We start from the raw sequence: 24,727 nt of genomic DNA on the forward strand, positions 1-24,727 counted from the left end.
GGATATATCTGCATCTGCAGCCCAAAGGGAATCGAGATCATACTTAATTTTATTTAGAAATCCCTGTCCCAGTTGGGAACAGTTTACTTGGCAGCTCTAGTGCTCATGAATATTTTGAGTTCGATTTCTAGAAAAACCTTACAGTTTCAGTTTTAATCAACAAGTTAGGATATTGATAAGAAAAATATTTAAATATTTATTGTAGCTTCAAGCTAAAACAGCCACTCTATTCCTTTCCGAATCCTAGTTCCCAAAAATGAAATAAAGAACGTACAATTCCAATCAAAGGCTCGAAAATAACTATTATTTTTGTTTTTTCAAACAAAAAACCACTTATAAGGGAAAGTCCTGGAAAAAATCCAACTACACTACTGACATTTTGGTATCAATATAAGAACGAAATGGTGAGAAGAGAAAAGTTAAATTGAGTTTATTTAAAAAGTTTTTGAGGACTGAAAAAAAAGTTTATTTGTATATACTATGCACTTAAATACCCCCAATTCAACTTCATTCGAGCAAAATAAAAACATTTTCAACTTAAAAATGTCGTTCTATTTTTAAGAACATTTTCAACTCAGATAAGAACGTCAGAATTTTCTCTGTGTATTAAACCTGACAAATAAAACTTTTTTTCTGAGTTTTACTTTCCGCTTGAAAAATAACAGTTATTTTATATTATAATCAAATAATAAAACTTATTCTCTGCGTTTTATTATTTAGATCAAAAATAAAACTCAAAATCCGTGTTTCCGTGGTTTATAGACCACGGTAAGTATGATTATTTTAATAATTTATGTCGCACAAGGGAGGAATCAGTGTTTGATCATTAAATTCATAATTACATAAGTAAATTTGTTGGGTTAACGAAAATAAAAACGCTAAACTTTACTTTATAAAATAACCATGTTTCGTAATTTATTTGTAATTTTTATTTTTGATAGTCCAGTACTGCTGATTTTAGGATTCAATGTGAACAAAAGTAAAAAGGGTCTTATGTTATTTTCAATTTGGCTATTTGAAACACCCTTTGTGCACAAATATATTTTTTTTTAACCAAAATTAGAAGTAAAGATTAGATTAAATATTTATAAAAACAATAAGAAGATGTCAAGACAACTTAAAGTTGGCCAAATGTATTATATTATTTATGATGTATGTAATCAATGCTCGCTTTCTTGCTGTAACTCATTAAATTTGACGTGTGTATCGATAGAATATTTAAGATGGAAATGCATCGGGGAGTTCATTAACTTAAATTTTGGTAAGGCGTCAGTTGGAATTGTTCATGCGATTGTGTTGCCTGGCGAACCGTGCAATTCTCCGTCTTTCGACGGCCCCACTTGCCCTTTGCCCCGAACTTAACCCCTTTGCCAATGCCGGAAAACACCCAATAAGCTCCCACTTATGCAAGGCTATAGCATTTCGATATTCCGACAGCGGGACGCAATTCCTCAGAATGCAATGGCGGCATTTGTATTGTGCGACAATGCGACGATGCAGCGATAGGAAAACAATGGGAGCGCAGGCCAAAAGGAATCCACAGAAACCCACGGACGACTTGGGATGTTGCACTGGGCGAAAAAGGTGGGCGGAAATCATCCAACAATTTGAAAAAAAATAGTTTTGGCTTAAGATCTATATGATTATGGTAATAGAGGGATTCGTAAATGCAGCTAAAAAGAGTGAGGTTACGTTTGAGGTTCTTAAATATATGTAGATTTTGTTAAATTCTCGTATAATGATAGTTAGGCAAACTATATTTATAAATCCCAATCACAATTTGAAAGTATTTATGATATTTTTTATAAGTCCCAAAACTATATGTAGATATATTATTTTTTATCAGAAATTTAAAGTACATATGATATTTTTTATAAAGAAGCTGGTTATATACCTTGCATTTATTTACAGTCTGTTTTGACAATTAATAAATTGTATCATTACCATTCTTACTATTTCATAAATATCAGGATGATTCTGAATGTGCAATCTTTTAAGTAGAAAGAAACTGAAATACATTAAATTCACTTAGATTAAAATAAGATTTTGGCTTGTTATAGAAGTAAAACTAAAACATTGGGCAGCAATTTGCTTACCAGAGAATTTTCCGCCAATTCTGACCTATGAAATATTTTTCTGGCAGTGTAGCATCTGGGGCTGGGCTTCGGTTTGGCATTGATGTTGCTCTTGAGGGTGTAAGTGGGCGTGGGTTGGTGGGCGGTCGCTGGACTCCGAGTGCTAGTGCCGGTGTGTGTCAAAACAAATTTCATTTCACATTCAATTAAATTAATTTTAACACCATTTGCAGTCGGGCAGCTGGCAGGGCGGAAGGACGAGGGCCGAGGGACGAAGGACTCTGCAGGACCCAAGGGGTGAGCTGACCCCGCCGAAGATGCCGATGCCGATGCCAATGCCAATGACGACACAGCAGGATATGCAGGACTCGGGTCTCCGGACTCTGGACTCTGGACTCAGGAGCAAACACCCAGCGTCGAAGGACCAGCACTCTGGGCCGAGAACACCGCATGCCTTTGCCACGTTTTCCACATTTCTCCACTTTACGGTTAATGGTTTTATCTTTTCCCCCCCACTTTCCCCACTCCCCAGGACACCGGTATACCCCATAGATCGATCGAGAGAGAAAGCGAAGGCCCGGTGTTCGCCGACGAGCAAACGAATTCGAACAGCGAGTTAATATAATTACAGAAATAAAGTCTGGAATTTTAATTAAAACACAACTTCATTTACAGCCGCAGACGACAGGAGGCCCATTCGAGTCATGTCGAGTTCGGTTCGGTTCGGTTTAGTTCAGGGAATGGGGGGCGATGGTATGGTATATGGTTTATGGGCCCGGGACATTAGGGATGGCAAGATGTTAAGTGCCGGGACACAATCCAGAGGCTCAACGGTAGGCGGTGGTGTCCACACAGCCCTCTAGATTCAACACTCTCGATGGCTCCTACTCTTCTGACCTCATTTTTCCCTACCTGGCTTGACAATTTCCTGCACATTAGGAGCCTGATAAAAATGTTAGAGCTATATTTTATTGAATATTTTTCGAACGCTCTAAATTAAAAATTTCCTTAGGCAATGAAATACAAAATCATAGTTACTTATATATATATATACCAGGCTTTGACTTTTATAACAAATTTTTATTTGAAAATAGTTGTGGTAACTTGGGGCAAAATTAGTTCTTAGCTCAAACCGAACATGTGGTTAAATCTTGAGCACTGTAACTTGAAACTTTTGGGCTCGGTATTGATTCTTTAAATTCTTTACCAGACTTTTATATATATTTATAATATTTACACAGAAAAAAAAATTGATATGATATGATGGTCAATTTGATGAAATTCAGTATCAATTCGGCCTTGATACGGCACATATCAATTTGATATGTTCGAAATGGTAAAAACGATATTTCGGTAATATCATTTTTACATTAAGCGGTATCAATTTTTTAAAATATTTTTGTTGTAAATTTGATATTATTGTAGATTTGATATTATAATTTCAAATGTACATTGTAGTACATTGGATATTAAAAATACCAAATTGATATTATTGTTAATTTGATATTATAATGTCAAAGACAAATTTAAATAAAAAATAATATACCAATTTTTTTATTATACGTTTTATTACCTATTTACAGTTTGTACAAAATATTTACAGTATATCTAATTAACACATTATTTTAGGATATTTACATTGGGTCTTTTTTTCGTACTTATGTATACTTAATAACTCAAATTTCTTAATTGTGATTAACTTATAATTATAGTTTTTATATAATCTTAAAAGATTCCAGTTTGGCATCCACCACATAAGCTTGAAAGTGCTCGCTAAAATTTGAAACCTTAATTAATTGAGTAATAAGAACAAATTTAAAAGACATTGAAGAATATGCAAAATTTTAAGAAAAACAATGAAAATCACGTGCATCTGTCTATACATGCATATGTACATATGTACATGAGAAGCGACTTTGCAGGGCGGCGTAGAACAAAAATGAATAGGCATGTACATCTAAGCGCATTTTAAAATATGTTTATGTTTAAATGCAATAATGTTTAATGTTAGATAGACATACATACTTATAAATTTTATTCACGCTGACACACATACACACGCTTACATACATACGTATGTATGTACATAAATAGTTGCACGTGCTTTCGTTGTCGTAGGGCAGTCAGAAAATCGCACACGGTTTTAGTTTTTTCCACTAAGTTTACTCACCTTTTCCTTGTTCTGCGCTAAGAAAAAAACACTGACAATTTACGTCTGACCGGCTTCACAATAAAACTCAAGTGTCAAAAAATCCACTTAAACGTATGTACGTGCAAGCGAGACAACATGATCGAAGTAGGCCAATTCGAGTTTCGAATATATCCTTTACGCTTCCACTCTCTTTTTCGATGTCAAAGAATTTCCGAAATGAGAGACATCGACAACTTGACAATTTTTGGTATCAATTCGACATTATTTAATGGTAAAAATGATATGTGTCTAAAAAACACAAATTTACCATGCGCATATCAAATTGATCCTGGCTCGTTTTTTTTTCTGTGTATATATACAGATACATATATTTAAATTATTAAATTGTTTAACTTTTCCACAAACAAACATTGTATTTCCTAATAAATAATTAATATAGATATCTCATTTTTCAGCGGCTAAGGAATAGCAGCTCATATAAACCATTAAATATTTTTGTCTATGATAAAGTTTAATTCCAAGCAAGCATTTTTATACCCGTTACTCGTAGAGTAAAAGGGTATACTAGATTCGTCGGAAAGTATGTAACAGGCAGAAGGAAGCGTTTCCGACCCCATAAAGTACATATATTCTTGATCAGGATCACTAGCCGAGTCGATCTAGCTATGTCCGTCTGTCCGTCTGTCCGTCTGTCCGTCTGTCCGTCTGACCGTCTGTCCGTCTGTCCGTCTGTCCGTCTGTCCGTATGAACGCTGAGATCTCGGAAACTATAAGAGCTACAATACTGGGATTAGGCATGCAGATTCCTGAGATTCCTGCGCAGCGCAAGTTTTTTTCAAAAGAGTGCCACGCCCACTCTAACGCCCACAAACCGCCCAAAACTGTGGCTCCTACAGTTTTGATGCTATAACAAAAACTTTAACTGAAATGTATTGTCCTCATCAATACCTACCGATTGCCCTAAAAAAAAGTTTGCCACGCCCACTTTAACGCCCACAAACCGCCCACAAACTTCAAAAAATCGTAAATATGAACGCGGATATCTCGGAAAATATCAAAGATAGAGAAACGGGATTTCAGATTTAGATTCTGTAGGCTTGAGCGCAGCGCATGTTTGCTACGCGAATATGCCACGCCCACTCTAACGCCCACAAACCGCCCAAATCTGTGGCGCCCACAATTTTCAAGCTAGATAAAAAATTTTAACTGAAATGTATTGGCCTCGTCAATACCTACCGATTGATTTAAAAAAACTTTGCCACGCCCACTCTAACGCCCACAAACCGCCCAAGCATGTGGCGCCCACAATTTTCGTGCTAGATAAAAAATTTTAACTGAAATGTATTGGTCTCGTCAATACCTATCTATTGATTTAAAAAGAACTTTGCCACGCCCACTCTAACGCCCACAACGCTTAAATCTGTCTACCGCCGGTAGGTGGCGCATTTGCTGCTTGCATATCTCCATTTTCCTTTGGCCCCTTTAGCTGAGTAACGGGTATCTGATAGTCGAGGTACTCGACCATAGCGTTCTTCCTTTTTATACCCGTTACTCGTAGAGTAAAAGGGTATACTAGATTCGTCGGAAAGTATGTAACAGGCAGAAGGAAGCGTTTCCGACCCCATAAAGTATATATATATTCTTGATCAGGAGCACTAGCCGAGTCGATCTAGCCATGTCCGTCTGTCCGTCTGTCCGTCTGTCCGTCTGTCCGTATGAACGCTGAGATCTCGAAAACTATAAGAGCTACAATACTGGGACTAGGCATGCAGATTCCTGAGATTCCTGCGCAGCGCAAGTTTGTTTCAAAAGAGTGCCACGCCCACTCTAACGCCCACAAACCGCCCAAAACTGTGGCTCCTACAGTATTGATGCTAGAACAAAAATTTTAACTGAAATGTATTGTTCTCATCAATACCTATCGATTGATAAAAAAAAAATTTTCCACGCCCACTTTTACGCCCACAAACCGCCCACAAAATTCAAAAAATCGTAAGTATGAACGTAGATATCTCGGAAACTATCAAAGATAGAGAAACGGGATTTCAGATTTAGATTCCTTAGGCTTGAGCGCAGCGCAAGTTTGTTACGCGAATATGCCACGCCCACACCAACGCCCACAAACCGCCCAAGTCTGTGGCGCCCACAATTTTCATGCTAGATAAAAAATTTAAGCTGAAATGTATTGATCTCGTCAATACCTATCGATTGATTTAAAAAAAACTTTGCCACCCCACTCTAACGCCCACAACGCTTAGATCTGTCTACCGCCGGTAGGTGGCGCATTTGCTGCTTGCATATCTCCATTTTCCTTTGGTCCCTTTAGCTGAGTAACGGGTATCTGATAGTCGAGGTACTCGACTATAGCGTTCTTCCTTGTTTAAAAATTAAATTATCTGTTCGATCTGAAAATGTAAAATATACAGAATCTCATTGCAGTGCACAACACCTGTTAAAAATCATTTATAATATTTAATTAAGGCTAGTGTGGTTAAAATAAAATGATTTAAAGCTTTTTTGATTGCTCATATATTTTGTTTAATACTGAGTACCTCAAGGTCGGGACCCTCGACCTTTGACATCTTCCTGGTTTATTGCGCGTTGGCCTGGCCAATGACAGAGGCGTCGCGGAGAAGGGGCGGCCGCATTTCAATTATGTTTTTACGGCTTAGAGTTAATTGAAAAGCAATTCGTAGGCAAACAGCAATCGGCGAACTGTCGTCCGGAGTGAAAATGAGTGGCCGGACGGGATCTTTTGGCCGCTTAAAAATTCATAGATAAATATAGTATACAGATGCATGCGACGCGCACAATTATATGTGTGCTTGCCATATATATGCCAAAATGGTTTTTGTTTTTGGTTTTACTTGATTCTCGCTATTGACTTTGGCGATTTCAATTAAAGCACGTAATTGATTAACATTGAAGCGAGAATAAAAATTGTAATTATATTTACTTTTTATTATTGTGCCACCACTCACACTTCTCTTTTTGTATTATCCATAAGTTCAATACACTGCTTTTTTGTTAGGGGATTACATTTATTTCCAATTTACTATTTAAAAGGTTATTCGTAGTAACAAAGAGTGAATTGCATTGTTAAATGCTGCCCTACATTATTTTATATATAACAATGCCCCAGCCCTTGGCTGAGAAGTGTATTTAAGTCTTCGATTTACTCAAAAGCCCTTCTGTCAGATTCGATTTGTGTTTGCCGAAACTTTAAATAACATTTGCGGTCAGGGAAAGGGAGCTGAATAAATTTTCCAATTGCGTTGATTTGTAATATTTGCTGTCGTTTCATTAATATGCGATAAGTATTATTGTTCCTGCGCAAATGCCAGAGTGCATATACTACATACGGCAGTAGGGCTGCAACACATCGATGATTATTGCGGCATAATTGTTGCGAAACTTGAACTCTTTGACCAGACCACCGGACAATCAGCCAAGAATAAAGGCAGCTGTCCCCAGTCCCATTCCCATTCCCATTCCCATTGGCCACCCTTCATCCGGACTTAACCCCACGCCCGCCACACGCCTCGTTTTCGACCCCTGGCTCGGATTTGCATAATAAATGAGACACAAAAGCCAAGCGGCTACTGTCACATGGCCAATGGGGAAACTGGCCATGTGCCATCTATAATGATGATAATAATGATGCAAATGCACACACGGCACACACATGGCGCACACTCGTCGGAACAGGTGTAAAAGGGGGGGCAATCGAAGTGAGAGTTGACTAGGACACAAATGCAAATGAGCTGCATATGCCAGAGGAGCACTGTGCAAAAATAGAGGTTACTTGCTCCCAGAAACCTAAGTTTATATTAAATGTTTATATTTGTCTTTAAAAAAATTATTTCATAAATATTAATAAGCATATCAACCGTTTAGGTAAGACATTATTCATTTATTGCTTATTACAACTGCCTACAAGAACTAACACATTTTCACTATTCTTTAAATGGCTAACAAATCTAAGTTTTTAAAAGAATTCTTATTATAATATAGTAAGAGTACAATAATACTTGACACCAAAGAAATTAGATTCAAATAACATTAAATCATAATATATGTACATTGAACACATATCATTCAAAAACAAATTAAAATGTAAAAAAATGTATACTTTTGGGTTCAAGATAATTTCAAGAATACTAAGAGGTATTTGAATAACTCTTTTAATGATGTGATACAAATGTTTTTTACATCTAAAAGGCTCGAATTAAGAAGCAAACCATTTATATTTTTGATTTGAACGTTTGCCAGATTCATTTGCAGCAAGTTATTAATTCATTGCATACTTTTGGACATCTTTTTATATTTTAGCTGTTAAAACTAAAAATGAGGTACACAAAAGGTAAGATTTTTCTTCGCGTGAAATAGGAAATGATGAGCTGATAGAAGGGGTGCCAAAAACAGGGAGCGGGACAAATTGCAGGGGGCAAATGCAGGAGCAAAACAATATGCAAATTTTGTTGCATACTTTTCGGAGGCAGCGTGAAAATCATTGCAGCTAAGCAGACGGCAGACCCCAAACCTCGGAGCAACCCCCCCACCCAACGATTTCGATCCGAAAACCCCAGACCAGAAAGTCAGACTTCTCCAGTCGGCACAATCAAACAAATACGCAAATAGAGCGGGACGGGTAGAGGGCAAGAGGGCGAGAGACAGAGAGAGAGAGCAACATAATGCCTTTCCGGTATCCAATAAACCGACTGCACTTGGACAGCCCGGATTTCCGCCTGAATCATTGATGAGCTATTAAAGTCATTTATATTTTGCTGTTTGTTGTTCGTCCAACTTCAGCGCCATCAAAGCGGACTTCTTTCCCTCTGCCGTCTCTTTCTGCCCCCCCCTATTGCCGTCTCTTTCGCGGTCATGCAGGCTGACTCACGCCGTCTCTTTCTGGCCTTGCAATTGCCGGTTCTATATAAACTTTTGTCACGTTTGTTCTCGACACGTTGGCAAGTTAGTTCGTTCGACGACAGGATAAGTTTCATATTCATTAATACTCATTTGCACCCGGCAAAGCTATCGTTTATGGGGAAACTAAGCTGGACGTCGAAGAGAGGGGTTAACGGCCTGCGTTTGCAATCGAAGCACTTACAATTATATTTAATAAATTGAATCTATAAAGTATAAATGAGTTTTGGTGTTTTGATCAAATAGTGTCTAAAAGTATGCAACAATATATGTAAGCTCCGAAAGACCAATGGATTGAATCCGAGTGTTTTTACTGCATACTTTTAGACACCTTTATAAGGGATTTGAAAACTTCGATTTTCCTTTAATTGGTGTAAACAGTTTAGCGGAGAGTTTGATTACAAGAGCACTAAGTACATAAGTACAAGTCACAAGGCCTTTTTACGAATACCTTAAATTCAGTTATTAGTGGGCTGTGTTGTATTATGATTTGGTTTATTCCACTAGATTTCAGTTAAAATTGATCAATTTCATTTATAGGATCTAAATAATTGCTGACACTTTAGTTGGCACTTGACACTTGGCTTTCAATTCCATTTTAATGAGGTCCCAAAACTTTACAGGCGGTGGAGGGGGCGTGGCGAAAAAGACACAGCAGCCCCCAAACAATTGAATGGCGATATTCAATACCTCGGATTGGCGAATGTGTGGCCGTTGTAACTACAAGTTGCAGGTGGGCGGGGAAAATGTGAGGAGTCCACCAGGCGGGTGGAAGTGGCAATTTCCACGACAACAACAGTCGTACCGAAAGCCACGACAACGACGACGTTGATGGAAATGAAATGAAAAGATAATTTACCCGCATGTTTCGACATCAGCGCCGGCCACGCCCACCGAAAGCCGTACGCCCAGACGGAGTGTCCAGGCTTGAGTCCGGTTCTGAATAGGAATCGCTATCGGCTTGCGAATCGCTTACTGAATCTGAACCTGAAGCCGAATCGGAGTCCAAATCCGAATTTTAACCAGGCACATGAGCTTCTGGCTCATCCTCGTCCAGTTGAGCGGCTGTCGTCATCATCATCTGCCCATCATCGTAATCATGCCAATCATCTTCATCGGGCATCGCCATCATCCTCATCAACTCCAACATCATCATCATCGGCATGCCCATTGTGGTGGCCACTAATGCTAATGCCTGGCTATCTGTCTATCCATCAGGCGGCCATGTTATGACGCAAATGCCAGGCTTCCAGCTCTTCATTTCGTTCCTGCCCGTGCACTGAAACAAAAGTCAAGACGCTGTCGAGATTATCATAATAATAGGGATCTAAAAGTATGCTACAATGGGTTTTTGTCCGAAATTCTAAGGGATACATTCCGAAAAAACACATTATATTTTCACTGCATACTTATAGGCACGTTAACGAGAGATTTTTAACCTCAGTAGATCAATGTAGCTCCTCCTTAAATAAATATTTTCCAATATCCAACTATAAGGAAAAAGAATAAAGAAGTTTAATATTTAATATTTTATAATAATATTATATTTTTTCTAATTTATTTTTAACGGCACCAATTAACTTGAAAATATATCTTTTAGACTTTCAAACAAGCCACATTGAATATTTTAGAGAAGAATTTCTTGAGATTTAAAAGTATTTGCTTAAAGAATCATTAAAAATAATAAGCGAGGTATTTTTGAATGTTAATTTATATTTAATATTTAGTACAGTAATTTAATAGTAAAAATGTGAGTGCCAAACATACACACACTTTGTGGTAGGTTATACTTGCAGTCTAGATAATGAAACCAATTTAAAGAAATATAAGTATACTAAACCATATAATCTCTCTCTGTACTGATGATGATAATGGGCCCGGCTGGAGCCTCAATCCCGCTTCATTCCAGTTCAAATATGTCGCTTCCGTCTTGTCATTGGGTTTGCAGGCAGTACGGCCAGTAAGGCTGTTGCCGAACATTTGCCAGGGGGATATACACGTATATATGTTTGGGGCTGGCCGGGGGATAGGCAAATCGGGGGATATGGCGGACATGATGGTGGGTGGAAGTGGGAGGCACACGCACAGGCCGAAGGCCCACAAATTTATTGTTCTTAAACATCTGAGAGCCCGGCTCCTGGTGCTCCTGCTATATTTGAATGCCAAGTTGCCAGTTGTCACAATGTGAGTGATATATAGCCGAAATGTCAAATGTCAGCGAAAGACATTATTACTGGCTAGTTGATCCGTCCTCGTCGCCTCCACTTGGCCTCCACCTCGGGTTCCCCGTGCCCCGTGCCCCGTGCCCCGTGCCCCTCATCCCCACACTCATCCACCTCCTCGACATCCTCCTCATTTGTGCATTTGTGTCTCCGTCTACGGATGCCGCCGTCTGCCAGGATAATCGATACGCACAAGTACACACACACACAAGCAGCGCCGACAGGATGGCACATTAAAGGATTGCGTTCGATTGTAGGCAAGGATTCGCATAAATCGCACTTAAAGTGCAGCCCCTAACAACGATCAACGTTGCGGATACTTAATATTGAGCCGAACTCTAGAGTTTCGAATACACTTGTTATCATTTATGTCAATCAATATTTGTATAATGTTTCAAAAGTGCCAAAGGACTTGAGGTTTATAAGATAGAATATAATTGTGTCTGGAGGTATACAACACAATAAGTTGTTAATTGTGGAAGTCTAATAAGGTTTATTCACTACAAATTTTTGACAGCCTTAAGCTGCTTCTCCTAACTTTTTTTGTTTTATTTAGGACAATATCTTCAAAATACGAAAAAAAATATTTTCTTTAACAATTCAATTTAACAATTAAATATTTATTCATTCTATTATTCCTTGTGTATAAGAAAATATTCACATTATTGTTTTTTAAATTTCTGTTTTTAAGGTGATCACATTTTAAATTTTATTCCAACCAACCTACACTAATAAAATATAAAATAGCAAATTAAATAAAAATTGAATTAAGAGCCAAGGCATAATATTCAAAGCAAAACATATCAACTTGAATAATTTAATTTGCAAATATTTAAGTCAAGGTAGTCATATTTACTATAAACATTATACGTTATTAAAAAATGTGCTTAAAATCTTTAATTTAACTATAAATTCCATATTTAAAACAGATAAAAGCAATGGAAGAAAGACAAAGTTAAAAATATTCAAATGAAAACGAAATCTCTGCATTCAATACGTTTTTCTATCAGTGCATCACGATATCCCTGCTTCCCAGAATACTAAAAAAGGGATCCAAGAAGCCGACGATTTTACTATCCTTCTCACACAATTATTTTTAGTCAGCCCCGTTCGGATCGGAAGACAAACACACAAAGAAACGGAAACGACCCAAATCTAAGCCGGAAGTTAAAGTGAGACAATGGAACGACTGCGATCGTCGCAAAGCCGCGAGGTGCGGATCGGCAACTACAAGGTGGTGAGGAAGATCGGATGCGGGTCCTTCGGGGACATCTACCTGGGCATCTACATCCACAGTGGCGAGCGGGTGGCCATCAAGGTGGAGAGCAGCCGGGTGCGTCATCCGCAGCTGAACTACGAGCGGCGACTGTACAGGGCTCTCAGACCCGCCCACGGATTGCCCAGGATCAGGTACTACCACAAGGAGCCGCACTACCAGGCGATGGTGATGGATCTGCTGGGGCCCTCGCTGGAGCGGCTCTTCCAGTTCTGCGAGAGGGCCTTCACCATGAAGACGGTGTTGCTCCTGGCCGAACAAATGTTCCGGCGGGTGGAGTACGTCCATAGCCGGGGATTCCTGCACCGCGACATCAAGCCGGATAACTTCCTGATGGGCCTGGGCACCATGTCCAAGCAGGTGTACCTGATTGACTTTGGTCTGTCCAAAAAGTTCCTGGACATAACCACCGGTGTGCATATACCATATCGTGAGGAACGTCCTCTAACCGGAACCGCCCGATATGCCTCCATATGCGCCCATGCAGGCATCGAGTCCTCGAGGCGGGACGATATGGTGTCCGTGGGCTATGTCCTTATGTACTTCAATCGCGGATCGCTGCCCTGGCAGGACATGAAGGCCTCCACCAAGATGCAGAAGTACGAGCGCATCCACGAGAAGAAGATCTCGGTGAGTGTGGAGGTCCTGTGCGAGGGATTCCCCTGCGAGTTCACCATGTACCTGAACTACTGCCGCGGCATGGGATTCTACGAGAGGCCCCAGTACGACAACATCTGCCGGATGTTCCGCATGCTGCGGAATGGCCTCAATCTTCGACCGGGCCTCATCTACGACTGGGACATGCTGATGATGAAGTTCCACAACACCCAGATAAATCCCGGAATCGGGCATCGGGTATTCCCACCCAAACAGCCGCAGGACGAGGGACGCAGCGGTGAGCCGATTGTCAAGGACGAGAAGTGCAACTACTGGCCATGAAATGGAGGGATATCCGGTATCTAGTCCAAACAAGTCAAGGTGTGTTGTACAAATTTATAGTCACCCAAAATTCATTGGTCAGAAATCTGGAACGACTGGTGTTTTGAGAAAAATTTTTATATTTCGCATATCACTTTATGCCGAAATTAAATATGGTCACCCAATTTCCATATAATATATGTAAAATCAATACATTTTTTAATTATACTATTAAAATTTAGTTTAGATAAAAAACACATAATAGCAAATTTATTCAATAATAATTTTTTAAAGTAAAATATGCCTTATAAACCATAGATTATTTTAATTCACATCACATTAAAGGAAAAAGTTATCCGAACACCTGGGAAATGGATCTAAAAGGTTGATTAGTATTAGATCTTGTCTTATCTTATACATATTACCTGTTCCTTCAATATCAAGTTTTGGGATCTTTTTGCTTTTTGTATGGTAAAATATCCCAGCTAAAAATATGCAACATCTACTAGATTGTAAACATGAAATAAATGCAAAAAAAACAGAAATATTAATATTTGCTGTTTTAGCCGAAGTAAAAACAAGCTAAAAACGCCGTAAAAACTCGTTTGAATACCATATACTCTTCTTTACTATGCTGAAAACGAAAACGCAACGATCAAACAACAAATATTGTCTGACAAAATGAAAAAAGGATTTTTCGCCCTCTCCGGACTTCTTGATGCTAAAAATGTTCAAAATACTCTTCCCTGGTAAATATTAATTTGAGTAAATGATATCTGGGCTGGTTTCCACAAAATTTCTTGCCCCACTTAAACCGAAATGTTTTTATGTCGACTTTATGTCCGCCGACAAGACTACTTCTCGCCGGGAATATGCATGCTATGTAAATCAAATCGATGGGCTTTTCCTCGGAACTATCAACTGTTGCCTTTTGTTTACGCACCGACAGGAAACAGTGATTTGAAGAGTGAACACACAGATGGATGGCGACCAAGTAAAAACGGAATTCCATTTTTCCGTTGTCTCCGCAAACAGATGGGGCAGATACAGATACATATAGTAGGTAGATAGATAGATAGATAGATGGATGGATGTATAGATGGCCGGATGGGGGTGGTGGGAAGACATACCCGCCCACGGCTAATAAAAGTGGTTCGGTTTTTCCAATTCGAGAGGCGACAACGATGGGTGGTGGTGGGTGGTTTTTCCAGTGGGCAGTGGCAGCCCCGGCAAATAGAGCAATTTAAATTGGAACGTGATTATGCAAACGTTTGCACAGCTTAACTCAAGTGCCGCTCCGTGCCGCTCGGCCAGTTGGCCAGTTGCCGCTGCTCACACATGGCCAAGAGTGGTGCCGAGTGGTGCCGAGTGGCCGGTGGAGTGGTGCTGGCAGATTGGGCAAAAAATACGAGAGGAAATAAATGGAGGATCCACCCCGCCTGCATTACAAGACTTAAATCAATTTTTAAGGCCAACCGGCCACCGCACAAAAATCCATCTAAGTGCAGCATGTCTGGCTTAGGCGCCAACCACTTAGGTTCCTCCATGGACTCCTCCGCAGATTCCTCTACAGATATCTCCAACGACGAATGAAGAATCCCTTGCACTGAAAATTGAACATCTGGCCGATTTGTGGTATACTCCCTTCACTGGTTTTTATTTACAAGCCAAGATAAACAATTGACTGCGCCTTTTACTAGCCAATTGGATCGACCATTAACCAGTTATCTTACCCTTTATTTTTTTAACAGCTTTTCGAATTAATAAATAATTTCAAAAATAATAATAACATTCAAAACTATTTTAATCTACAAGTCCAGAGGTGTCTAAAAACATGCGTTTTTTTAAAACCAGAACAACTTTCCTACAATCAGCATGCATATTTTGACTGTGTTTGTACTTTATTTAGTTTTTTTAAGGGCTTACAAAATATTTTAGGATTCGTATTTAGAAAAATTTAGTTTTTTCACTCTGCTTTAATTATATTATTTGCTAAAACTAAGTTCGTAGGTATATTTAAACATTGATTTGGATTATGTTAAATACAACATATATGTAGAGTCAAATTAAATATGTTGTAGAGTTAAATTCTTATTAAAGGGTCTATAAATCTATATCAAGCTTTAAAGAGAAGGGCACAAGAAGCGATTAATAAAATGATTTTAAGTTAAGTGTTAGTCAAATGTTTTAAAGAAAATTGTCCCCAAATAGAATATTATTAGCATTAGTTTTGTATAGATATTAAGAAAATGTAGTTAATGTTCATAAATTCAATTTCTATAAATTGTATGACATTGGGAAAGAGAAATTATTTCGATGACTTATCATCCGGTTTGTGCACCCACTCCATCCAGCTGCGCAATCCGCCCTCCCAGCGACCCGAGATGAGTTCCAGGAGGAACATCCCGGTGGCCAGGACCATCACCAGGGCGTGGATGCGATAGGCCCCGGCCATTATCTTGTGGGTGATCTGGGGCAGGAGGTCGGGGTCATTGGCGGCCACATCCGGCTTGTCCACGTACTGCAGATACCGCCTCTCGATGTGGGCCATCACGCCGGCACTCAGCAGCTGCTTGATCTTGCGATCCACGGCCGGTCGCAGGAAGGAGTTCCTGGGATAGTAGATGACCAGCTGGTACAAGTAGATCGGCTGGCGCACGAAGGTCAGCTTGCTGATGTTCCGGTTCTGGTGGTTCCAATAGGCCAGATTGCTGATCAGCGAGATGGTGGTCAGCCTCTCGCCCGGAGCTGCCCTCTGAACCCGCTCGAATCGTGAGGCAAAGGACTCCCCCAGCCGGCGAGTGAGTTGCCGGGGATAGAAGTCATGATAGCCGTTCGAAACCAGGGTATAGTTGTCCTCGATCAGACCGATCAGATCCTCGGGCAGGGGGCGGTGGTGCGATAGGCGCAGGACATCGAAGAGTCGCGCCTGGTAGGCACACCGGAGCACCAGGGTGAGCAGCAGCCAGCTGGCCAGGAGGTAGCGCAGGAATCCCGTTCCCGGCACCCGATGCATGGGTACCGGATTGCCCACACACACCAGGAGCAGGTTCTCCAGAGGACGTCGCACCCCCAGGCGGGATCTCAGCCCACAGGTGCCCAGGATGGCCAGGAGGAGCAGCACTATGATCACGCCCCACACTTTCCCGCGAAATGGGAGGATCAGGGGTCCGAAGCGACCCAGGTACCGATCCCGACGCACCACCATCACGAAGTGGCTCTGGTGGTACACCGTCGACCGGGAGAACTGCCAGCGGCGCTTGTCCGAGCCACTCAGTCCCCCGATGGCTATCGCCACGCTCTCGTCCGCCAGCTGAAATATTACTCATATCTTATTTACCACATTAAAAAATGTAATATCAACAAATAGTATTTACTAAACTATAACCTTCAAAAATAAATTAGGATATGTATTTAAATTTAAACTGATATGTAAATCTCTTCTGATATAAAAGTATTTTATATGAGAATATGTCACAATCAAAGCTATAATGGTAAACATCTTCTTATATAAACATTTGTTCGCCTTTTTATAATACAAACAAATAAAATTAAACGAATAATATTATATATGTGATATTATGATATTTACAAAACTTTTAAATTTGTATTAAAACTTGTAAGTCATGAATGTAGTATTTTATAAGATATCTGTTACAATTTAAAAAAAGTAATAATCGCGAAACTTCAAACTGAACAGATGCGAATTTATATTATCACTTACTTTCTATATCTCTATGTGCAACATTCATTTAGACCATTTTTAATAAAGAAAATGTAACATTTCTACAGAAAATTTAAAGTACTGAACCAAACATTTATTTGGCCAGCTTATCATATATTTATGTAGTTATTATAAATACAAATAGTACAAACGAGTAACATTTGTAATATTTTCCTAGAAGGTTAAAGCTTATTGTATTTTCTTAGTGCATGCAATAACGTCCAGTGAAATGTAAAATATCTAAAGAAAATATGAAGTACTTAACTTGATGCTTCTGCTGAACCAAATATTTATTTGGGCAGCTTATCTTAAATGTATATAGTTACTAAATGTTTGACCCCGTTTTAGAATTTAGTAATGGGTTACTAAGCAATAAGTAAGTAGTGTTTCATTTAACCTAATGCCATTATTCATTGTTTGTTCTGTTTTAAGATCTGTTTTATTCCTTCGTCTAATGGTGTAAGCGCTAAAAACTTAGAGCCTGTTTTAGACAGTGATTGCTTAAGACTATTTTCATTATTGATGTCTTTAATACGTAAATAATATAAGGCAAATGCCAAAAGGAATGGAAGAGATATAAAAATATAATAATATAAAAAATTAAATTTTTAAGTATTGATCATTAATTTAGCCTTTAATGCTTGAATTAACTTTTAGTTAATGATTTAAGCAGGAACTAAAAATAACAGTAAATAACAGTTCATTGATATTTATATGACCACTGTGATTTGTAGTCCCTGGTTTGTATAAATAGATCCCAACCCACCTGCGCAAAGCAGCCGGAAACGTTGCCCTCGCCGAAGATCTGGCTGGGCTCGTGGGACATGTAGAGCTGGATGCGGAACCGCAGCGCCTTGGCCAGCAGCTGGAGCAGGTCCCAGTCGATCCCGGACACGTCCTGGGCGGGAATGGTCTCGTTGGAGGGCGGCGGATGGCGGTGCCGCTTGTAGATGAGGTGGGGCGGCAGGTGGTTGGCACCCACGTTCAGCGGGCAGTCGCCCAGGTGGCCATGCCGCACGGGATAGAGGTCGGTCATCGTCTGCAGCGGCTTCCCGGTTGTCCTGTCGAAGTGGTTGATCTGCCGCACCGTGATGCCCGGCGTGCAGTTGGCCTTGAAGAGCTTGTAGCTGTAGATGGCCACCGTACCGTTCTCCATTTGAGCCACCACCACCACGTTGACGAAGGACAGCAGCAGATTGGCGGCCACAATGCGTCCGACCGTCCGCTTCACGGTGCCGGGGCTCTGGAACTCCGTCACCACCACCATGCAGAAGAACTCCCGCTCCAGCAACTCGTAGGGAAAGTAGAACACCTTGTCTCTGAAAAATAGGATATACAATTTATGAAATTGGAAAATCAAGGGTCTTGGCAAATAAGATGTATACAAAAAAGTAAAGAAATAATCAGAGATAACAGAATAAAATATATTCAAAATAGAATAAATATAAAATATTTACAGAGAGGAGAACACCTTACCTTTGCAAAAGAGGATACAACATTTATGAAATTGGAAAATCAAGGGTCGTGGCGTATAAGATGTCTATAACAAAATAAATAAATAATCAAATAATACCTATAGAGATAACAGAATAAAATATATTAAAAATAAAATATATATATAAAATATTTAAGGAGAGGAGAACACCTTACCTCTGCAAAAGAGGATACACAATTTATGAAATTGAATTCAAAAGTCTTGGCAAATTAGATGTCTTTAAGAAATTATAGAAAACAAGAAAGGAAGTTAGCTTCGGCAAGCCGAAGCTTATATACCCTTGCAGCTATAATTATTAAATTTAAAAACACAAAAAATGATATTCCCAATAGTATAAGATAATATGTCAAAAAACACCGAAGCTATAATTTGTTTCATATTATTTTCCTACCAATTTTCCGATCGTTCCTATGACAGCTATATGATAAAGTCGTCCGATTTTGATAAAATTAAATTCGAAACTCAGAACTAATTAAAAAATGTTATTTCCAAGCGTAGGAGGTTATATGTTAAAAAACACCGAAGCTATAATTTGTTTCATATTATTTTCCTACCAATTTTGCGATCGTTCCTATGGCAGCTATATGACATAGTCGTCCGATTTTGATAAAATTTAATTCGAAACTCAGAACTAATTAAAAAATGTTATTTCCAAGCGTTGGAGGTTATATGTTGAAAAACACCGAAGCTAAAATTTTTTTCATATTATTTTTCCACAAATTTTCCGATCGTTCCTATGGCAGCTATATGATATAGTCGTCCGATTTCGATAAAATTTAATTCAAAATTCAAAATTATTTAAAAATTGTTATTTCCAAGCTTAGGAGTTTATATGCTAAAAAACACCAAAGATATAATTTTTTTTCATTTTTTTTGTCCGATTATTCCTATGGGAGCTATAAGATATAGTTGTCCGATCCGGCTGGTTCCGACTTATATACTACCTGCAAAAGATATAAGACTTTTGGGAAAGTTTCAGCCCGATAGCTTTAAAACTGAGAGACTAGTTTGCGTAGAAACGGACGGACAGACGGACAGACGGACAGACGGACAGACGGACAGACGGACAGACGGACAGACGGACAGACGGACATGGCTAGATCGACTCGTCTAGTCATGCTGATCAAGAATATATATACTTTATGGGGTCGGAAACGTCTCCTTCACTGCGTTGCAAACTTCTGACTGAAATCAATATACCCTCTGCAAGGGTATAAAAACTGATAATACATATAGAGATAACCAAATAAAACAAGTTAAAAATTTTAAAAAATGAAAAATATCTATTTTTAAATCAAGTACATTATAAAACGTCCTAGATTTTCGTTGGGCCGAAGGACTTAGCTTCCAGCGCCCCATCTTTTTTAAATATTAATTTTAGTATTATATACCAGCTTTAATTTGTTAAAATAAAATAATAAATAGATTTTCGTTACTTTTCTAAAAGAACTTAACTATTTTAAATACCAGTGCTTGCAATAACGCCCAATATATTTAAGCTTAAAGCTTATATTTCTTGAAAAAACAAACACATATTAAAATTACAGAAAGGATTTTCGTTATTTCACTAGGCGTTGTTGCACGCACTCATAAAATACAGTAAGCATTCCGTTCTGGGAAAATATTACAAATATTATTAGTTTGTACTATTTGTATTTATTTACGATGTAAGAAATATTAATTTTTTATATTATTTGGCTTATAATAAACAAAATTATAAAAGAAATGTTAAATACTTCAATAAATTATGCTTGAAATTTGATATAAATGCTAAGCAAATATGGGACATTTAAATTATTCTCATTTCTCCAACATTACAAAATTTGAGGCTTAAGATCTTTTGGGCTTATACATATATCTTAAAAGTTGATTGATAGGTTCGAAAAAAAAAATTAAAAAAAAAAATTATGTGGATATAGGTAAGCCGAGAACAATGATTAATGGAGGGTAAATTATTAGGAACTGACTTGAAGGCGGTGTGGTCCTTGACCACGAAGAGCGTGTACTCCCAGGAGGTCTCCTGGGGCGTGTCGCTGTGCAGCAGGACACTGAGATCGGGGGGGAGGCTCTCCAGGATCTGGTCGACGAGCTGTCGCTGGCGGTGGCTCATCTCGTAGGGACACTCTAGACAGTCCTGCCGGACGACCAGCGTGTTGATCCTGTCGGCTATGTACTTCCTCGTCAGGTAACTCGTGGCCCTCGCCAGATCCCGGGTGTTCAGTTCATCCTGCCAACTGCCCATCCTCGAGATGAGCAGGTCCTGGCCGATTTGCTGTGCCCCAACTAGAGTGGCCAGCAGAAGGCAGCCGGAGGACAGCCACAGGATAGCGCGGCGCATGACTGAATGCCAGGACTCCGGCTGCCAGGCTGCCAGGACATCTGCGAAGCGGTGCTAATGTAATTGGTGATAGCACTCAGCTGATATGCAGGAAGCTCGATAAACGAAGACTCTGCAGGTGTTAATTAATTGCAGATAGTTCCAAGATTCCAGTATAGATTATACAAAAAGAGTGCAAGAAATGTCCTTAAAGAGAAAACAGTGCTAGGGTTCTCCAAAACAAATGTGAGGTGCTTCAGAAACCATTTTTTATTTTTTTCCTGTTATTATCAGAAAGGTTTATCTAATAATATGTAATTTATTATTATATTCAAAATATTTAAAAATTTGCTTTAATTATAGAAAACAAATGCAGTCTTAAATACTTTTTACACTTTTTAGTCAAAGGAACAGGGGTTAAATATTTTTAAATTTTTTTTAGCATATTCTATGTTATTTTAGACCTCACCAAAAAAGAACACACATGTTTTTTAAGTTTTTTTAAAAATGTTACAAAATGTATCTCAAATTTAAATGAACATCAACAATTTTTAAGTAACTCATTTAATTGTTGTGTATGAATTAAAGAACCGTATTCATTCTTAGGTTTAAATACCCGATAACAACTTTATAAAGTACAAATTCTTACTAACTCATTGAATTGCTTTGTGGATTTAACGTAATATGATTAAATAATATTTTTCCCAAGCGCAGAGACTTAAACGTTTCATCAGATATAAGACCATGATGTTCTTTAAAGATAAACCTCTCGATCTCCGGGCGTTTCAGTCGCCAAGGACGGAAATAGAAATTTACGAGCAATTGGATGGCTTTAAATTGAGTCAAGGCTGGGGGGTTGGGGGTGGCACCACCCCCTCTGCACCACCCACTCTGCACCACCCACTCTGCACCACCCACTCTGCACCACCCACTCTGCACCACCCACTCTGCACCACCCACCTAGCGGCTCGGCCATCACTCATGAGCCGTGAGCCATGGCCGAAAGGAAAGGCACCCAGAGCGCACTTCTTGGTAATTTAAGAAGCATTGCCGGGGCCACGACTTGACCAGAATGTGGTGCAGGGTGGTGCAGGGTGGTGCAGGGTGGACCAGAGTGTCGCTGGGTGGTTCTGGGTGATTCTAGGGCCTTTTGGGTTCACTAGATGTTATTTTACAAGGACACGCGCACAATTTATAATAACGTCGTCTTCGTCTCGGGCATTTCTTCGTCTTTGGCTTTGGCTTTCTCCTCCGAAAGATGCTTTCCCTTGGCCAAAAGGAAAGCGCACCCACCCACACACACACACTCGCACACAGGCTAAGTAAACCCTGGTTTATGTGTGTGTTTGCAAACGAGAAAAATGAAGCGAAACAATTCCGAGTAAGCAAACAAAACTGATGGAAGATAATCTACTTGAAGCATACTTTAAGGCGTATCTAATGGTCCTTTTAATGTTTAAACACGCTTTCGTCCTTTTGGCCTCCCTCCGCCCTGCGCCCACTGGCCCCGCCCCCTTGCCGCCCGCCCCTCGACCAAACCAATGTCCCATGTTTATTTTATCCACATCATCAGCGCTTAAGTCGCCGGAGCTGGGTCCGAATCTGCGGCTGGCTTTTTCTCACAGTAGCCGGCCAATGTCACGTTCAGACCCACCACCCACTCGCCACCACTCGCCTGCTGGACGTACACTGCAAGAAATACATTGATCTTACTTTAACATTTGCAGGAACAATTCGATAATCATAGGTTAAATAATTAAACTAAGTAAACTATTAACATGACTCTTCAATTTTACATTATAAGCAAGATGAATAGGCTTATTTTAAGATAATAAAAAAATATTCAGTGCCATTTTGAATACTTAAGTAATTAAAGTATTTATTTTAGATCAATTAAATAAAAGTGTGTTTTATCATACGCAATATAAAAAAAATGTTCATCTTCAACAAAAATATATTCAGTAATTTTGATCAAATAATAATATTTTTTCAGATCAGGGTTGTTATTCTTATTATAATATATCTCATATCAATACAAAACTGACTTTATTAAATAAAAAAAATTTTTTTTATAAAAATATAAGTTTGATTTATATTTTTTCCTTTTGAATATTTGTTTCCTATCACTAACCTTTTTTTAATATCACGGTTTGATTAATAGAATAAGTCTTATGAGAAAGAAAATCATTAATTAATAAATTGAATATAAAAATATAATTAATAATAAATAATTATTATATATATTTTTTCCTTTTCATTATTTGGTTATTTTTTTAACCTTTTTTGTAAGGTCACGGCTTTATTAATAACACTTAAGTCTATAAAAAAAGAAAATCATTAACTTAAAAACTTATTATTAACTTATTATTATCAATTATATAAACGAATGAAAATATCCCATCAATTTTTCTGCCTTTTTTGTAGTAACATTTTCTGTTTACCTTTTTCTCCGAGTGCAGTTTACCGGCTCTTTTAGCCTGTCGCTGGCCATCGTCTCGTCTGCGGCTTCTTTCCTGTGTTTATTTTATCATCATAATTTCGCATTTCTGCTTTTATGAATTTTTAATTTGAACAGCCAGGGAAATCCGCATGGCTAATGTCTAATGGAGGCGGACGGTGTTCCGTGGGCGCAGATAAGTCGATGATCTGAGATCTGAGACAGATAGATGGAGTGGCTATATAGCGAATGTCAATTACATGCAAGGAAATCGTGATTTACGGCATGAACATGATAGCAACTTTAACGACGCGGAAATGAAAATTGGCCAATGTTTTACACAAATTTAAAGGTCCTGACAAGAGTACAAGGGAGATAAACATAAAATAATTTATTGTTGTAAGCCAAAATTCGAGTTTAATAAAGTTACAAAGATATAAAAGAAAAAGCTCGCGCCAAACTTTCAATTTGTATGGCTAAGTATTCTTTATTTAAGAATACAATTATACTAAATATCTTTAGTATATAAGCGTATTTTAAAACTTTGAATTATTTTGCAGTACATATTTACATATTTATAATTTAAAATTGTAAAACAAAATAAATTCTCACATTAAAATAAATTTAAATTAATTAGCAAGAGGTTCTAACTTCGAAATATTAAATATATGTGGTTCCATTGATGGCTCTATCCCCTGCAACTTGAAAAACTTTAAGAACAATTAAAACTCATTTGGAATTGATTATCAAGGTTGTTTTTACTTTAAATGTATATTTAAAAGAACATTCTTTGTTATTTTGTTCACATTTGAAAATATTAATGTTAATTTACCAGAGGTTATAAAAAATATTAAATATATTTTTATAGGTATGAAGCCTTCATAAATGAGGTTCCATTGATGGCTGTGTCCATAACAACTTGAAAAACAGTGAATACAATTACCAATAATTTGCAACAGATTTTTAGTATCAGCGTATTATTTTTATAAATATAAGAAAATTCTTTCTTGTTTTGATTACATTTAAAAACAGATAAAATAAATTTACAAGTGGTTCTGATACGCTTTAAATGTCATAAGCAATATAAAATATATTTTTGTGGGTACTTATTTTCCATAAGTAATGTGCCATCGATGGCTGTATTCATCGGCTAACGACTTGGTGGGGCCGTGCACCTTGGAT

At 38.4% G+C, this 24,727-nt stretch overlaps 2 protein-coding genes across 2 annotated transcripts; one reads left to right on the forward strand and one right to left on the reverse strand.

The window, feature by feature from the left end:
- Nucleotides 1-12,465: 12,465 nt before the first annotated feature.
- Nucleotides 12,466-13,827, forward strand: LOC119556787 (casein kinase I). Its single transcript, XM_037869221.1, has one exon. The coding sequence runs from the start codon at nucleotides 12,559-12,561 to the stop codon at nucleotides 13,591-13,593; it is 1,035 nt and encodes a 344-aa protein (XP_037725149.1). The 5' UTR covers nucleotides 12,466-12,558; the 3' UTR covers nucleotides 13,594-13,827.
- Nucleotides 13,828-15,880: 2,053 nt separating this feature from the next.
- On the reverse strand, nucleotides 15,881-21,129 carry LOC119558390. The gene is made up of 3 exons (XM_037871918.1): nucleotides 20,759-21,129; nucleotides 18,063-18,615; nucleotides 15,881-16,885 (listed from the first exon to the last, which is right to left on the reverse strand). The coding sequence occupies exons 1-3, from the start codon at nucleotides 21,127-21,129 to the stop codon at nucleotides 15,881-15,883; spliced, it is 1,929 nt and encodes a 642-aa protein (XP_037727846.1).
- Between the last annotated feature and the right edge of the window lie 3,598 nt (nucleotides 21,130-24,727).

This window comes from Drosophila subpulchrella, chromosome X (assembly GCF_014743375.2).
Source record: "Drosophila subpulchrella strain 33 F10 #4 breed RU33 chromosome X, RU_Dsub_v1.1 Primary Assembly, whole genome shotgun sequence".
In the NCBI taxonomy this organism is placed as follows: domain Eukaryota; kingdom Metazoa; phylum Arthropoda; class Insecta; order Diptera; family Drosophilidae; genus Drosophila; species Drosophila subpulchrella.

What these genes read in the sequence shown, in the direction of transcription:
- LOC119556787 (XM_037869221.1), top strand. Translation starts at nt 12,559, where the DNA reads ATGGAACGACTGCGATCGTCGCAAAGCCGCGAGGTGCGGATCGGCAAC.
- LOC119558390 (XM_037871918.1), bottom strand. Translation starts at nt 21,129, where the DNA reads ATGCGCCGCGCTATCCTGTGGCTGTCCTCCGGCTGCCTTCTGCTGGCC. An exon ending in AAGGACCACACCGCCTTCAA is followed by an intron (nt 18,616 to 20,758) that starts GTCAGTTCCTAA and finishes CCTATTTTTCAG; the next exon opens with AGACAAGGTGTTCTACTTTC. An exon ending in TTTCCGGCTGCTTTGCGCAG is followed by an intron (nt 16,886 to 18,062) that starts GTGGGTTGGGAT and finishes GTAATATTTCAG; the next exon opens with CTGGCGGACGAGAGCGTGGC.